The following is a 17,358-nucleotide window of genomic DNA, read 5'->3' on the forward strand; positions in this document are numbered from 1 at the left end:
GACAGCAAGAGATTTGCAGGTGAAGGGATAGTATCAGTAGCAGAGATAGACGTGATGAAAGAGTGAGTGTGAATAGGAGAAGATAGCTAATCCTTCCACTTATTAAGAGTGTATCATGTGTGTTCTACACAAAATGGTCCCAGAATTCAGCTCTAACTGTGCTGCCGTAGTTTATCTCTTTTCTGTTCATCTTAACAGTTAAGTTTCATAGCAGCATTCTGTATGCCCTGTACATTGATGTGTTTCACCTGTCACTTATTAACCTAAGGTAAAAAACAGAAATTTGAGTTCAACTTTAAACTGTATCTGATGGTTACTCAGCAGAGCTAAGTCCTGAAGTTTTATTACACTCCTTTTCCCCTGAGGCCTTTTTTTTTTTTTAATGTCCCTTACTATTTTCTACAAGAGATAATGGGAAGATGACTTTCAGATGAGTATTATTAAATTATTACCTATACAATTCTTTAAAAACATGTGTTTATAAAATGTATAAAAATAAGACATTTTCTTATTATAGAAATGAACTTGCATTTACTTTTTCTTCTGTAGTTTTTAAATTTTATTTAACATGTCAAGGAAGTTTTCCATATGGATCATCCTCATTGTTTTGCTATCTCATTTTCTTTTTCTAATGGCTGACAGGTTTTCTTCTGTAGAAAAATTTGATTTGTAGTTTTTCCTCTTCATTCAGTACTGCAGTATTATGTATGTATACTTGCAAATCTGCATCTTTGTATTATTTCGTGAAATATTCCTAAAAGTAGATTTGCTGGATCAAAGGATAAGATCAAAAGATCATAGGTTTTGATATAATACATTGACAATAGATTAACTCATTTTGTTCTTTTTTTAATTTCTGTTATCATTATCTTATTTGGAACAGAATGAAAGATACTTGCACCTTGCAGCAAAACTTCTGGATGCAAAGGAGCAAGCAGCTACCTTTAAACTAGAAAAAAACAAGCAAGGCCAAAAAGAGGCTCAAGAAAAAATAAGGAAATTTCAAAGAGGTAAACACTTCCAAATTCTTAGATGTATAAATGTCTTTTTTTGAGGGGGCCGGGGGCGCTTTCCCAGCATGGAGACTGCCTCTTTTTAATTTGTCACAAAACCCCAGTTTATACGTGGGCTTGACAGACTTTCTGTAAGACGCCAAATAATCAATACGGTAGGTTGTGTGGGCCATAAAGACTCTTTCATAACTACTGAACTCTGCTGTCACAGCATAGAAACAGCTATAGACAATATGTCAGTGAATGACTATGGTCTCATAAAACTTTACAGATCCCAAAATGAGAATTTCATGTAATTTTCACATGTCATCAAATATTTCTTTTTTTCTTCAACCAGTTAAAAATATAAAAATCATTCTTAGCTTGTAGGATGTACAGAAACAGGCAGCAGGCTAGATTTGACCAGCAGGCCATAGTTTGTCAGCCTCTGACATATACCTTAAAATACCATCCTCATTCAAGAAGGAGAGGCGATATAATTCTATGAGTATTCATTTCTGGTGAGGATGTTCTTCAGACCTTCTACATCTGTTAAATAATTTTTTTAAAACATTTTAATATATGATAGGAAAATAAATTGCCTCTGACTTCTAGCACAAATTGCAAATAGGAAGTGTTGAATACTTGGCTACAAGGAAAAAGATGGAATGCTGTTTTTTTTTTTTTTAAACCAACTTTGCAGGCACCTGGGTGGCTCAGTCGTTAAGTGTCTGCCTTTGGCTTGGGTCATTATCCCAGGGTCCTGGGATTGAGTCCCGCATTGGGCTCACTGCTCAGGGGGAGTCTGCTTCTCCCTCTTCTACTCCCCTTGTATTCCCCCCTCTCACTCGTCTCTCTATCAAATAAATAAAATCTTTAAAAAATAAGTAAAACTAAACAAACAAACAAACAAAATCCTTAACAAAATATTAGCAAACTGAAAAAAAAAAAAAAAAGTAAAACTATCTTTGCAACATAAAAAGGCATAAAAAACAGATACAACACGGGGCACCTGGGTAGCTCAGTGGGTTAAGCCACTGCCTTCAGCTCAGGTCATGATCTCAGGGTCCTGGGATCAAGTCCCACATTGGGCTCTGTGCTCAGCAGGGAGCCTGCTTCCCTCTCTCTCTCTCACTGCCTGCCTCTCTGCTACTTGTGATCTCTCCCTGTCAAATAAATAAATAAAATCTTAAAAAAAAAGAAGATATAACAAAGCATGTTTTTTTTTCTTGGTAGAAATGGAAACGTTAGAAGACCATCCAGTATTCAATCCAGCCATAAAGATTTCGCATCAACAGAATGAAAGAAAAAAGCCTCCTGTAGCCACAGAAGAGGAAAAGCCTTTGAACTTTAACCTATTTGAAAAATCCATAGCTGCTACTGAAGAAGAGAAAGGTAAAATGAAGGGAAAGTGTTTCAAGGTGTAAGTAGTAAAATGTCAATGAATATACAATTAAGAGGTTAAGTTACTTTGCATTCTAGCAGACTTCATAAGCTGGTAGTAAAGCTATGTTTCCACATGCTGCCTTTGAAAAATAATAATTATAACTTTTGTGGCATTTTATCATTACAAGTATCCTGCTTCAGCCTCGTCTCTTTTCAGTTATTCTCCAAATTCCCACCAGAATTATTTTTCCATAACACACATCTAAATGGGAGTTACCTGTTAAAAACCCTTAATCAGTAGTAAGTCCAAACCCTATATCATGGTATTGAAGATCCTTTGCATTCTGCCACAATCTGCCTTTCCACTCATATTCTCACACTGTGTACTATAGCCACATGTTATTTCATGGCTGTATGATTTTACTCATCCTGTTAGCCCCTACTGGGCCAACCTTTTCCTCCTCAAAGCTCAATTCAAAACAGCACTTTTTTTTTTTTTTTTAAAGATTTTATTTATTTATTTGACAGAGAGAGATACAAGTAGGCAGAGAGGCAGGCAGAGAGAGTGAGAGGGAAGCAGGCTCCCTGCCGAGCAGAGAGCCCGATGCGGGACTCGATCCCAGGACCCTGAGATCATGACCTGAGCCGAAGCCTGTCTCAAGTCTTGTCGTCCCACCATATGTTGTAATTGTGTACTTACTTGTGCTAAAGTAAATTATTGATATAGCTTGTATAATACTTACCGGTAATATAGTCAAATCCTACACTAAATTGTCAATTTTTTAACTTACATGTTGTTTCATAAATATTTACTGAATGTTCTTTCTATTCAGAATGTCACATGCTATGTGTACATTTATTAACAAAATAACCTAGTCCTTGCCCTCTTCAAGGGTATGGTTTAGTAGGAGAGGTAAACTTTAAATATACATAAATATTTAATTACAAATTTGATGTGTGCTGTTAGAGCAAGGAAACTACTTTCTAATAATAGAGATAAGGAGACTGATGACTTGCTCTGAGATCTAACAGATGATTAGATCAAGCTTTTCTCTGTCATTTTTCACCGAGTCTCTTCTAAAAGTCTTTTCCCAAAATTGAGAAGACTTTGATGACTCGAAAGAGATTATACATTACTGCATGACAATTTTTAAGCACCAATCTCTGTCATTTTAGAGAAAAAGAAGGAACCTCATGATGTAAGAAATTTTGACTATACAGCTCGAAGCTGGACTGGAAAATCTCCCAAACAATTTCTGATCGATTGGGTCAGGAAGAATCTTCCTAAGAGTCCAAATCCTTCCTTTGAAAAAGTTCCAGTAGGTAGATACTGGAAATGTAGGTATGTTTTTCTGGTTAATTGAATGAACTTTTAGGAAAATCTAAGATGAAAAATCTCTTTGTTTCTTATATGTTAAGTAGACATTTAAGATGCCCTCTCATTCCACAACTCTGAGTGATAATGCTGATCAGTTATAAACTAGGTACAGTGTCTTCCATGGAAATATTTAATTTAAATAATTAATGTAAACTTAGGTTTGGGGTTAATGGAATTTTGACTCATTTGACTTCATTAATTTTATCTTAAAAATTCTTTGGCTTCCTTGTAGGGTAAGGGTAATCAAGTCTGAAGATGATGTACTGGTAGTGTGCCCTACAATCTTAACAGAAGATGGCATGCAAGCTCAGCACCTGGGAGCAACTCTAGCTCTTTACCGTTTAGTGAAAGGGCAGGTGAGACTTTTTTGGACTGAGCTGTTTCAAAAGTCGTTTGTGGACCATACATAGTCAGCATAAAACTGTATGGGCATGTGGAATGTCATATTTAATTATGGCCTTTGGTGCCAGTTTTTACTTACTGCTTCTTCAGATTAATCCTCATTTCTGCTTATTTATAATTTTGACTTCCTCAAGCCCCTAAACCTAGCTCTGTCCTTAGAACAGAGGCTCTGTCAGTTTTTCAGGCTATGCTATTTTACAGATTAAAAATAGGTGTATGAGATTGGTTGAAGTAAGGAGAATTTTTAAACAGTTTAATGTTTAATTAAGTGTTATAATATCTCTCTTTATTCTTATATTTTCTCTCAGCTTTGGAAAGTTATAGACCTTGATTCAAGTTTTCAGTTTTAGGTTATATTAGTTATAAGCTTTCAGGTTAAGGAAAGATTATAGTACTACTGTAGGAAGCTCTCTTTTTTTCTTGGATGGTTGGATTGTCAACATTTGTATTATACAATAAATATGTGTATTTTTCTTCATAGAAAATTAGAACCCCTTGAAATTATAGAACCCGATGACATGGAACTCCAAACAATAGTTCTTTTCCAGTTTCTGGCAGTAAAAGTTCTTAATGCCTTTATTTCCCTTATTTTGCAAAAAAGGTATCATAAGCTAAGCTTAACTGATAAAGCTGAGCAGGGAACCTGATGTAGGGCTCAGTCTCAGGACCCTGGGATCACGACCTGAGCCAAAGGCAGACGCTTAACCAGCTGAGTCACCCAGGTGCCCCTGCACTGTAGTTAATTTTAAATACTTTGACCTATAATCTTAATTTAACTACCAACATCTCACAGGGAGCTTTGTTTCAGAAATGCTTTATGGATCATCTACATATTTACATAGCACCACTGCAGGAATAAATAATAATAAATAATAAATAATAAATAAATAAATTCCTATGTTCCAGGAGTGAGCACTTTTCATATAGTAGTAACTTAAAGTTTTCTTCAGAGTATGTCTATAAAGGAGATATTGGTCCCATTTTACAAATACAGAAACTGAGACACAGGTTATTTGCCCAGGGTCACACAGCTAGTAAGTCTAGAAGCCTGAATATGATACACTGTTTATAAATTTGCATCATAAGCATGTGTTTCTTAAAGTAGGCTTTTTTTTTTTTTTAATATTTTATTTATTTGACAGAGAGAAATCACAACTAGGCAGAGAGGCAGGCAGAGAGAGAGGAGGAAGCAGGCTCCCTGCGGAGCAGAGAGCCCGATGTGGGGCTCGATCCCAGGACCCTGGGATCATGACCTGAGCCGAAGGCAGAGGCTTTAACCCACTGAGCCACCCAGGTGCCCAAAGTAGGCATTTTTAATTTAAGAGAGAAATTATATTTTAAAAGGAAAGTAGCTATCCTAAATTCTAGCCTATTGAATTTTAGTATCCAGTAGTTAATGAAAATAACACTGTTGGTTTTTGTTTGTTCATTTTGTTTTTTGGTGGTTTTTTGGTTTTTTTCATTTATAGTCAGTGCATCAGTTACTCCCTCCCACTTACCGAGATGTTTGGCTGGAGTGGAGTGATGCAGAAAAGAAAAAGGAAGAATTAAATAAAATGGAAACCAATAAACCCCGCGATCTGTTTATTGCCAAACTTCTGAGCAAATTGAAACAGCAGCAGCAACAGCAGCAACAGCATTCTGAAAATAAGAGAGAAAACTCTGAAGATCCTGAGGAATCTTGGGAAAATTTAGTTTCTGATGAAGATTTTTCTGCACTGTCCTTGGAATCAGAAAAGTCAGAAGATTTGGAACCTGTTAGAAACCTGTTTAGAAAGTTACAAAGCACACCGAAATACCAGAGACTTCTAAAGGAAAGGCAACAGTTACCTGTGTTCAAACATAGGGATTCAATCGTGGAAACTCTTAAAAGGCATCGGGTAGTGGTTGTGGCAGGTGAAACAGGGAGTGGCAAAAGTACTCAAGTACCACATTTTCTCTTGGAAGATTTGCTTCTAAATGAGTGGGGAACGAGTAAGTGTAACATTGTCTGCACTCAGCCCCGAAGAATCTCAGCAGTGAGTTTAGCCACAAGAGTATGTGATGAGTTGGGCTGTGAAAATGGACCTGGAGGAAGGGTAAGATGTTGTTCAATTCCATCTCAGTGAATCCTGTTACTCTTTGTTCAATAGCACATCTCAAGCACTTTTCATGTTTTCTTTGATAGATTTCATATTGTGCCACTCTCCTTCATCTGAAAAGGGTTGTTAGTAATCCAGTCATTAAAATTCTCATATCAAGGGAAAAAAAATATTCATTTTAATAATTGAATATTCAAATATGTTATATACTAAAGAGAACAAAGAATATAGACAAATACAGATTTGACTGTGATATCATAATTCTCAAGTTCCTGCATATCTTCTCTATGGAATGTATTCCTGAATTGTTTTCATTAATTCTTTTTAATAAGCAGAAGAAAAAAACAATATAGAAGAAAAAGCTAGACTGTTCTCAAGCCCTTTATTTTTAAAAAATGGAAAAAATAGTAAAATATCCCTTGTCATGCATTCTGCCCTGCAAGCAAACCCAAACCTGGCCACACCTTAGCTAGAATGACTGCAGAATACGGAAAGTAATAAAATTGCTTAGAACCAAATATGATGAATTCCAAGTCAAATAACTCGGCTTACTTATACTTTGCATTGTTCTTTCTGGAGATGGTACTTAACACTTTTCCTCTGTCTTTAAGATACGTACCATATAGGCACCTGGGTGGCTCAGTAAGTTAAATGTCTGCCTTCCGCTTGGGTCATGATCTGGAATCTCGGGATCAAGTCCCGTGTTGGGCTCCCTGCTCAGCAGAGAGCCTGTTTCTCCCTCTGCCCTTCACCCCAATCTTGTGTGCACACAATCTCTCTCTCAAATAAATAAGTTAAAAAAAAAAAAAAAAAAAGACATGAACCCTTTTATTTAAAAAGTTTCATGTAACAAACTGGGTTTCTCTCACGGAATATAAGAAAAAAGACAGTTTCTGTCTTATAAGGAACATTAAGAAGATGACAGACACACATGGCAAATAAAAGAATGACTGAAAAAAGTGAACGTGATGGAGATAGAAGGGACTTAAAATTCCGATCAGGCACCACCGGTACAATACCAGCTGCTTTTTAATGGTGGCAGCTTTTATGAAATCTTGATAGGAAATTTTTGGAACTGCTCTAAATTTTTGTTCCTGAGTACCTCAGCATTTTGTTCTAAGATAATTGAATTAGCAAGATTGATCTTGGTGCCTGAATGGCTCAGCTGGTTAAGTATCCAACTCTTGGTTTCAGCTCAGGTCATAATCTCAGGATTGTGAGATCCAGCCCCACTTACAGCTCTGTGCTCAGCACAGAGTCTGCTTGGCACTTTACCTCTCTCCCTTTCCCTCTGCCCTTCCCCCTCAAAAAAACAAAAAAAAAAGAATAGAATAATATTGATGACACTCAAAATTTTTTTTAAAGATTTTATTTATTTATTTGTTTATTTATTTATTTATTTTACAGCGAGAAAGCATACACACAAGCAAGGGAGGGGCAGAGGGAGAGGGAGAAGCAGTCACCCTGCTGAGCAGGGAACCCAATGCGGGACTCAATCCCAGGACCCTGGGATCACAACCTGAGTCAAAGGCAGATGCTCAACTGACTGAGCCACCCAGGTGCACCATGTCAACACTTTTTACCATTTTAGATCATTGAAGACCATGGGAAAATAATTTTAATTAATAAATTTTACCAAATAGATTTACTTAAGCTGCTCCACCTAGTAGCAGGATCAGCACCTCTGCTACACTTTAGTGATTGTTTCCCAGATCACTCATGAGAATCTAATCTCAGCCTTGTGTTCTCCCTTCAGAATTCTTTGTGTGGATATCAGATCCGGATGGAATCTCGAGCTAGTGAATCTACAAGGTTACTGTATTGTACAACAGGGGTTTTGCTAAGGAAACTTCAAGAAGATGGTCTCCTAAGTAATGTGTCTCATGTTATTGTAGATGAGGTGAGTATACTTTATGGTCAAGTTCAGATAAATTTGAAACATCTTATTAATAAGGTGCTATTTTTAATACTAGCTAACATTTTCTTCATACTTATTTAAATACCAGACACTTTACTTACAATAATTATTTAATTTACTCTAATGAATGTATCTCACATTAATCGATTTAATACCATATGACATTTGCTAGATGCTAGATGCTATTCTGATTTTATGTATATAAATTTATTTAATCCTTCTCGCACTCCAGTGAAGGAGATATTATTACCTCTGTCTGCTGCAATCTGTGCCCTAACCAGTATAGTGACTCTCAACTACGTTTAGTTATTACAGGATTTCTTTGATTCTTTAAAAAAAAAAAAAAAGAGGAGAACTTTTGATCATTTTCTCTTTACATAAATCCCTCCCTGAATCAAATTCAAACACACATTAAAGTGAATGTTTAAAATGGAAAGTTTCCCATGGAAATTATTTTAAATGGCATGGTAGCCTAGCATATGTAAACTGATTTGCTTTGTATATTGTCAAGAAGAAATAAGATATATAGCATTTCTCTTATTCAAGTAATATTTAAAAAATTTTCCGTGATATAAAGTTTTTATGAGTGTCTATTAATTAAGTTCAGAAGGCAGTAGTAAAAGTTCAGACATTCAAGGTGCCTGGATGGCTCAGCATCTGCCTTTGGCTCAGCTCCTGATCCCAGGGTCCTGGGATTGAGCCCCACATTGGGCTCCCTACTCAGTGGGAAACCTGCTTCTCCTGCTTGCTGCTACATCTGCTGTGTGCACACACGCTCTCTCTTTCAGATAAATAAAATCTTTTAAAAAGTACAGCCATTCATTGATTTTTTAATTAATAGACTATATGTGGATTATTAGGTTGTTTTCCTCTTTTTGGTTAGAAAATATTTTATAAATATTGAAAGATACACGAATGAAAATAAAAAAAACTTGATGACCCAGGAAAAAACTCAATGTTGACATTTAACTTTCATATTTATATGTATATATATTTAGTATGTATGTGTATTTTACAATTTTTTACATTAGCCTACGAAAACAAGATTTTTAATAGCTTTATAGTATATAATTTGGATGCCCCATAATGTATTTAACTTTCTTCCTGTTGGGTTTTTTTTTGTTTTTTTAATTCCATGTGTAAGTGAAAACACATTATTTGTCTTAACGTCTGACTTATTTCGCTTAGCATAATAGCTCTTTTCATCCATCCATGTTGTTGTAAATGGCATGATCTCGTTCTTTTTTAAGGCAGAGTGAATAATGCTGCTATAAACCTAGGAGTGCATGTATCTTCTCATATTAGTGTTTTTGTTTTCTTTGGGTAAATACCCAGTAGTAGAATTATTGGATCATTTTATGTTTGTTTTTAATTTTTTGTGGAATCTTTATACTGTTTCCACAGTAGTTGCACCAGTTTACATTCCCAACAACAGTGGACAAATGTTCCCTTTTCTCCACATCCTCAGCAACACTTCTTTTTAATTCTAGCCGTTCTGACAGGTATGAGGTGATACCTCGTTGTGGTTTTGATTTGCATTTCCCTCTTGATGAGTGATGTTGAGCAGCTTTTCATGTGTCTCTTGGTCATCTGTATATCTTACTTGAAAAAATGTCTATTTACATAGACATTGCACATTTTAAAAAAAAATTTTTTTTATTATTTATTTGAGAGAGAATGAGTGAGAGAGAGCATGAGAAAGGAGAAGGTCAGAGGAAGAAGCAGACTCCCCAAGGAGCTGGGAGCCCGATGCGGGACTCAATCCTGGAAGTCCGGGATCATGACCTGAGCTGAAGGCAGTTGCTCAACCAACTGAGCCACCCAGGCGCCCTCCCTTGCACATTTTTAAATTGTGGGTTTTTTTGTTGTGGAGTAGTGTACATTTTTTCATATTTTAGATACTGACCCCTTATCAGATATAAGATTTGCAGCTATCTTCTCCCATTCATTAGATTGCCTTTTTGTTTTGTTGATAGTTTCCTTCACTGTACAAAAGCCTTTTATTTTAATGTACTCAAAATAGTTTATTTTTGCTTTTTAGGAGTTTTATGGCCTTACATTTAGAATTTTAATCCATCTTGAGTTTATGGTATAGAAAGTGTTTCAGTTTTCCCAACATCGTTATTGAAAAGATTATCTTTTCCCCGTTATATATTATCTTGCCTCAGGGTGAACCCTAATTTAAAAGCCAGACCAACTTGAGGAAGTTGTTCTTTCATGGTTTAATATTAGCAGTCTGCTTTACTGAATCATGCTTAAATGTGATACTCTCAGCATCTTGAGCAATATGGTAAAAGTAAGAAAAATCCCAATGAAATTCATCATCATGTTAAATATAAGAATGTAAAAGATACTGGGACAGAGTTCATTATATTTTGCAGGACCTTTCTTTTTGACAGTGCACAGGATAATACTTCTACCTTATAAAAAGTTGTGTGATTTGTTGTACTTTGTGGTCACTGTGTGAGTTATAAGTAGGTTTTCCTGCTGACTGCTGGTATGTTTACAAGCAAATTTTTGCCTACTAGCTCTCTTGAATGTGCTTAATAAAGGACACATTTTTTTTTAGCTCTGTTTTATGATCTATTCTTTTTTTTTTAATCATTTGTATAAATTTATCTATTTGATGAGTTTCCTCAGATTTGCTTCATCCTTCAGGAAATCTCTCTTGAGTTTCGGACATAAATATCCGGTCAAAGCACAAAAGTAAAAATAACTAAGATTATTCCTTCATTCTCTCTCATAATCTAAATCCTGTCAGTTAGACCTACTGATTGTACTTTTCTCAAATTCATATATTTTTCTCCATATTTAACTAGTGTTGCCCTTACAGAGGCTATTATTTCTTTAAGTACTGCAACAACCTATAATTTTTTTTGTTCTGAAAGAACTTTGTTTTATTTAGCAGTTTAATATTTTTGTTAAAACGTTAAAAAAAGAAGAAAGCATTAACACTTGTGACAAGAAAAAAGGTCGTCTCCAACACTATCTACTTCTCTTTCTCCTCTCCCAGAGTGTGTCTTTTTCTTTTACCATATTTATTTCAAGGGGGAAAGTGAGCAGATAAAAGATTCCAATAAGTTAATACTAAAGTTCATAGTGTGTTAAAATATAATTATACCTTGACCACCAAATTTTAAGGTTACTTTTATTTACAAGTTTTGCCTATGGAAAACAGGGGAACAGATCCATGTAAACATCCATTCTGGAAAAGCAATGAAGGCTAAAAATGCTGTTAAGATCTAACCAAAATGAATTACAAGATAGTTTTTCAATTAGCAATAATCGCGCCTCGGATAAACCTCATTGGCTACGATACTGCCACTGCGCAAAGCTACAAGATAGTTTTTACTGGTACAAAGGAAAAACTTAAAGGACTCAGCTAAAGGAACACAGCAATAATTATAACTGACACATCCTCTCCTTGCAAGATATTCACTGGGTTTGCCCATGCTAAGTTTCAGAATACTGAAGTCTTCTGGGTTTTGCTTTTTAAAGAGGTGTGGGAGCAGAGGAGTGGAAACAATCATTGTTTTTAAGCTAGGGAATGTTGGGAGATCCTTTAGTCTTTTTAAGGGAGCAGTGCCACCCTAGATAAACATATAATCCCCCATCATTTTTTTAGAGTTTTCATTAACCCAAGGAAGAGAGCATATCTGTGGCAAACTACATTCCACTCAAATCCTGAGTTAATGCTACATGCTTTAGTTTCATCATCCCTTTCAGTATTAGAACCTCGAAGTCACATTTGTGATCTTTCTTTGGCTGTTTATTCTTTAGAGAGACGGTATCTTTAAGTAGTGTGGGACAAGGCTTGTGCATGTTTTGTCTAATGTTCCATTGTCACCCTTTGTTCATTTGTCACTCTTCTAAATCTAACTTTGCACAAGTAACCCATGTAAAAAATGTGCAGAAACCTATAATTAAACTTCCTTTCTGTTCTGACCTCCTCCATTACATTCTCCACATTATAGCCAGTTATCTTTTTTTTTAAAGATTTATTTATTTTGTTTTTTCAGTGTACCAAGATTCATTGTTTATGCACCACACCTGGTGTTCCATGTAATACGTGCCCTCCATAATACCCACCACCAGGCTCACCCAGCCCCCAACCCCCTCCCATCCAAAACCCTCAGTTTGTTTCTCCGAGTCCACAGTCTCTCATGCTTCATCTCCCCCTCTAGTTTACTCCAATTCACTTTTCCTTTCCTTCTTCTAATGTCTTCCATGTTCTCCCTTATGCGCCAAAAATAAGTGAAACCATATGATAATTGACTTTCTGTGCTTGACTTATTTCACTCAGCATAATCTCCTCCAGTCCCATCCATGTTGATAAAGAAGTCAAGTATTCATCCTTTCTCTTGGCTGCGTCATATTCCATTGTATATATGGACCATATCTTCTTTATCCATTCATCTGTTGAAGGGCATCTTGGCTCTTTTCACAGTTTGGCGATTGTGGCCATTGCTGCTATGAATATTGGGGTACATATGACCCTTCTTTTCACTACATCTGTATCTCTGGAATAAATACCCAGTAATGCAATTGCAGGATCATAGGGTAGCTCTGTTTTTAATTTTTTGAGGAATCTCCACACTGTTTCCCAAAGTGGCTTCACCAACTTGCATTCCCACCAACAGGATAAGAGGGATAGAGATAGTTCCCCTTTCTCCACATCTCCTCCAACATTTGTTTACTGTTTTGTTAATTTTGGCCTTCTAACTGGTGTAAGATGGTATCTCAATGTGATTTTGATTTGCGTTTCCCTGATGGCTAATGATGATGAACATTTTTTCATGTGTCTCTTAGCCCTTTGTATATCTTCTTTGGAGACATGTCTGTTCATGTCTTCTTCCCATTTTTTGACGTGATTATCTGTTTTCTGGGTGTTGAGTTTGAGGAGTTCTTTATAGATCTTGGATATCAGCCCTTTGTCTGTAGTGTCGTTTGCAAATATCTTCTCCCATTCCATGGGTTGCCTTTTTATTTTGTTGACTGTTTCCTTTGCTGTGCAGAAGCTTTTTATCTTGATGAAAGCCCAAAAATTCATTTTGCTTTTGTTTCCTTTGCCTTTGGAGACGTGTCTTGAAAGAAGTTGCTGTGGCCAATGTCAAAGAGGTTACTGCCTATGTTCTCCTCTAGGATTTTGATAGAGTCCTGCCTCACCCTGTGGTCTTTTATCCATTTCGAGTTTATCTTTGTGTGTGGTGTGAGAGAATGGTTGAGTTTCATTCTTCTATACATAGCTGTCCAATGGTCCCAGCACCATTTATTGAAGAGGCTGTCTTTTTTCCACTGGATATTTTTTCCTGCTTTGTCGAAGATTATTAGAACATAGAGTTGAAGGTCCATATCTGGACTCTCTACTCTGTTCCATTGGTCTATGTGTCTGTTTTTGTGCCAGTACCATGCTATCTTGGTGATCACAGCTTTGTAGTAAAGCTTGAAGTCAGGCAACATGATGCCCCCAGCTTTGTTTTTCTTTTTCAACATTTCCTTAGCGATTTGGGGTCTTTCCTGGTTGCAAACAAATTTGAAGATTGCTTGTTCCAGCACTTTGAAAAATACTGGTGGAATTTTGATCGGGATGGCATTGAAAGTATAGATTGCTCTGGGCAGTATAGACATTTTAATAATGTTTATTTTTCCGATCCATGAGCATGTAATGCTTTTCCATCTTTTTCTGTCTTCTTTAGTTTCTTTCATGAGTGTTTTGTGGTTTCTTGAGTACAGATCCTTTACCTCTTTGGTCCTCTATGGTTCTTGGTGCCATAGTAAATGGAATCAATTCTCTAATTTTCCTTCTGTATTTTCATTGTTAGTGTATAAGAAAGCAACTGATTTCTGTGCTTTGATTTTGTATCCTGACAGATTACTGAATTGCTGTATGAATTCTAGCAGTTTAGATGTGGAATCTTTTGGGTTTTCCATATAAAGTATCATGTCATCTGCGAAGAGAAAGAGTTTGACTTCTTTGCCAATTTGAATAACTTTTATTTCTTTTTGTTTTCTGATTGCTGTTTCTAGGACTTCTAGTACGATGTTGAACAACAGTGGCAAGAGTGGGCATCCTTATCATATTCCTGATCTCAGTGGGAAGGCTGTTAGTTTTCCCCTACTGAGAATGATATTCACTGTGGGTTTTTCATAGATAGATTTTATGAGGTTGAGGAATGTTCCCTTTATCCCTATACTTTGAAGAGTTTTAGTTTTAATCGGGAATGGATGCTGTATTTTGTCAAATGCTTTTTCTGTATCAATTCAGAGGACCATGTGTTTCTCTTATCTCATTGATTTGTCCTATCACATTGATTGATTTGCAAATGTTGAACCACCCTTGCATCCCAAGGATAAGTCCCACCTGGTCATGGTGGATAATATTTTTAATGTACTGTTGGATCCTATTAGCTAGGATCTTGTTGAGAATCTTGGCATCCATATTCATCATGGATGTTGGTCTGAAATTCTTTTTGATGGGGTCTTTGGTTTGGGGATGAAGGTAATGCTGGCTTCATAGAGTCTGGAAGTTTTCCTTCTGTTTCTATTTTTTGAAACAGCTTCATGAAAATAGGTATTATTTCTTCTTTGAATAGTTGGTAGAATTCCCCAGAGAATCCATCAAGTCCTGGACTCTTATTTTTGGGAGGTTTTTGATTACTGCTTCAGTCTCGTTTCTAGATATTGGTCTATTCAGATTGTCAGTTTCTTCCTGTTTCAGTCTTGGAATTGTATAGGTTTCCAGGAATGCATCCATTTTGTCTAGGTTGCTTAACTTATTGACATATAACTGTTGATAATAATTTCTGACGATTATTTGTATTTCCTTTGTGTTAGTCATGATCTCTCCCCTTTCATTCATAATTTTATTAATTTGGGTCCTCTCTCTTTTGGATTAGTTTAGCCAGTGTTTTATCGATATTATTAATTCTTTCCAAGAACCAGCTTCTAGTTTTGTTAATGTATTCTACTGTATCTCTAGTTTCTAACTCATTGATCTCTGCTCTAATCTTAATTAATTATTTCCCTTCTTATGCGTCGGGTTGACTTAATTTGTTGTTGATTTTCCAGTTCATTCAGGTGTGAAGAGAGTTGGTATATTCAGGATTTTTCAGTTTTTTTGAATGAGGCTTGGATGGCTATGTATTTCTCCCTTAGGACTGCCTTTCCCGTATCCCATAGGTTTTGGACCAATGTGTCTTCATTCTCATTGGTTTCCATGATTGTTTAAGGTCTTCTTTGATTTCCTGGTTGATCCAAATATTCTTGAACAGGATGGTCTTTAGCTTCCAAGTGTCTGAATTCCTTCCAAACTTTTTCTTGTGGTTGAGTTCCAGTTTCAAAGCATTGTGGTCTGAGAATATGCAGGGAATAATCTCAGTCTTTTGGTACCGATTGAGCCCTGATTTGTGACCCAGTATGTGGTCATTCTGGAGAAAGTTCCTGTGCGCTCGAGAAGAATGAGTATTCTGGTGTTTTAGGGTGGAATGTTCTGTATAGGTCTATGAGGTCCAACTGGTCCAATGTGTCATTCAAAGCTCTTGTTTCTTTGGTGCTTTTCTGCTTAGATGATCTGTCTGTTGCTGAGAGTGGTGTGTTAAGATCCCCTACAATTAATGTATTCCTATTAATATGCCTGTTTAACAATTTGCTTGTGTAGTTGTCCTTTCCCGTGTTGGGAGCATAAATATTTATGATTGTTAGATAATCTTGTTGGGTAGACCCTTTAAGAATGATGTTGTGTCCTTCTGTATCTCTGACTACAGTCTTTAGCTTAAAATCTAATTTATCTGATATGAGAATCGTGACCCCAGCTTTCTTTTGAGGCCTGTTGGCATGAAAGATGGTTCTCCATCCCTTCACTTTCAGTCTGGATATATCTTTAGCTTCCAAATGTGTCTCCTGTAGATTGACGTGTCCTGTTATTTTATCCAGTCTGCAATCCCATGCCATTTTATGGGAGCATTTAGGCCGTTCACATTGAGAGTGATTATTGAAAGATAAGTTTTTTATTGTCATCATGTTGCCTGTGAAGTCCTTGTTTCTATAGATGGCTTTGTAAATTTCTGTTCTGTGTTACTCATGGGTTCTTTCTTCTTTTATAGAACCCCCCTAAATATTTCTTGTAGTGTCAGCTTGGTGGTCACATAATCTTTTAAATCTTGTGGGTCTTGGAAGCTCTTTATCTCTCCATCCATTCTGAATGCCAGCCTTGCTGGATAAAGTATTCTTGGCTGCATGTTCTTCTCATTTAGTGCCCTGAATATGTCTTGGCCAGCCTTTTCTGGCTTGCTAGGTTTCTGTGGACAGGTCAGACATTATTCTGATGGTTCTTCCTCTGTACAGAGGAAATGTCTTCCCCCTAGTTGCCCTTAAGACTTCCTGTCTGAATTTATGATTCGTGAATTTTACAATTAAGTGTCTGGAGGTCTTTCTAGACTCATTGATCTTGAGGGGTGTCCTCTCTGCCTATAGGACATGAACACTTGTTCCATTCCCCAGATCAGAGAAATGTTCATCCAGTATTTGTTCAACTATATCTTCTAGTCTTCTTTCTTTCTCCACCCCCTTAGGGATCCCGATAATTCTGACATTGGAACATTTCACGGCATCATTTATTTTCCTAATTCTGTTTTGATGGTTTCTAAGCTGTTTGTTCCAGACCTCCTCCTGATCCTTCTTTTCTATCAGTTTGTCTTCTAGATCACTAATTCGATCTTCTATCTCGTTTACCATAGCTGTTAGAGTATTTAGATTAGATTGGATCTCACTGATAGCATTTTTAACTTCTGCCAGATCTGCTCTCAGTTCCATCCTTAGAGAGTCTATGTTGCCACTAATGGTCTTCTCCAACTTAGCCATTGCCTGGATAATTGTTACCCTGAATTCCATTTCTGACATATTGTTTATGTCCATATCCAGTAGGTCTGTGGCAGAGGTCACAATATCTGAATTTTTCCTCTGTTGCGTATTCCTCCTCCTAGTCATTTTAGTGAGAGGTGGTTGAGGGAATGTATAGCTAAATATATCAGTCACAATCCAGTCAAGGTCCACCTCTCCACTGATGATCTCCTGCCTCCGTAGAGATCCAGAAGTGTATAATCTTACATCTCAGGCTGATTTCATGGGTGTTCACAGTGTTCTTGTAGACATTCACCTCAATTCAGGAGACCGATTAAAACAGGGTCTCCTGGGGCGCCTGGG

General features: G+C 36.6%; 1 protein-coding gene and 1 non-coding gene across 2 annotated transcripts in view; one reads left to right on the forward strand and one right to left on the reverse strand.

Moving 5' to 3' along the window:
• The window catches only part of DHX29 (DExH-box helicase 29), a 54,369-nt gene that overhangs the window by 18,391 nt on the left and 18,620 nt on the right, over positions 1-17,358 (forward strand). The window contains exons 7-12 of the mRNA XM_045998831.1: positions 884-1,010; positions 2,229-2,387; positions 3,555-3,720; positions 3,989-4,112; positions 5,628-6,236; positions 7,996-8,139. Coding sequence (XP_045854787.1) covers positions 884-1,010; positions 2,229-2,387; positions 3,555-3,720; positions 3,989-4,112; positions 5,628-6,236; positions 7,996-8,139 — 1,329 coding nt within the window. The remainder of the gene's footprint in view (positions 1-883; positions 1,011-2,228; positions 2,388-3,554; positions 3,721-3,988; positions 4,113-5,627; positions 6,237-7,995; positions 8,140-17,358) is intronic.
• LOC123939405 lies at positions 11,358-11,493 on the reverse strand. Its single transcript, XR_006817839.1, has one exon. It is a non-coding gene; the product is annotated as a U4 spliceosomal RNA (small nuclear RNA).

This window comes from Meles meles, chromosome 3 (genome assembly GCF_922984935.1).
Source record: "Meles meles chromosome 3, mMelMel3.1 paternal haplotype, whole genome shotgun sequence".
Classification (NCBI taxonomy): Eukaryota; Metazoa; Chordata; class Mammalia; order Carnivora; family Mustelidae; genus Meles; species Meles meles.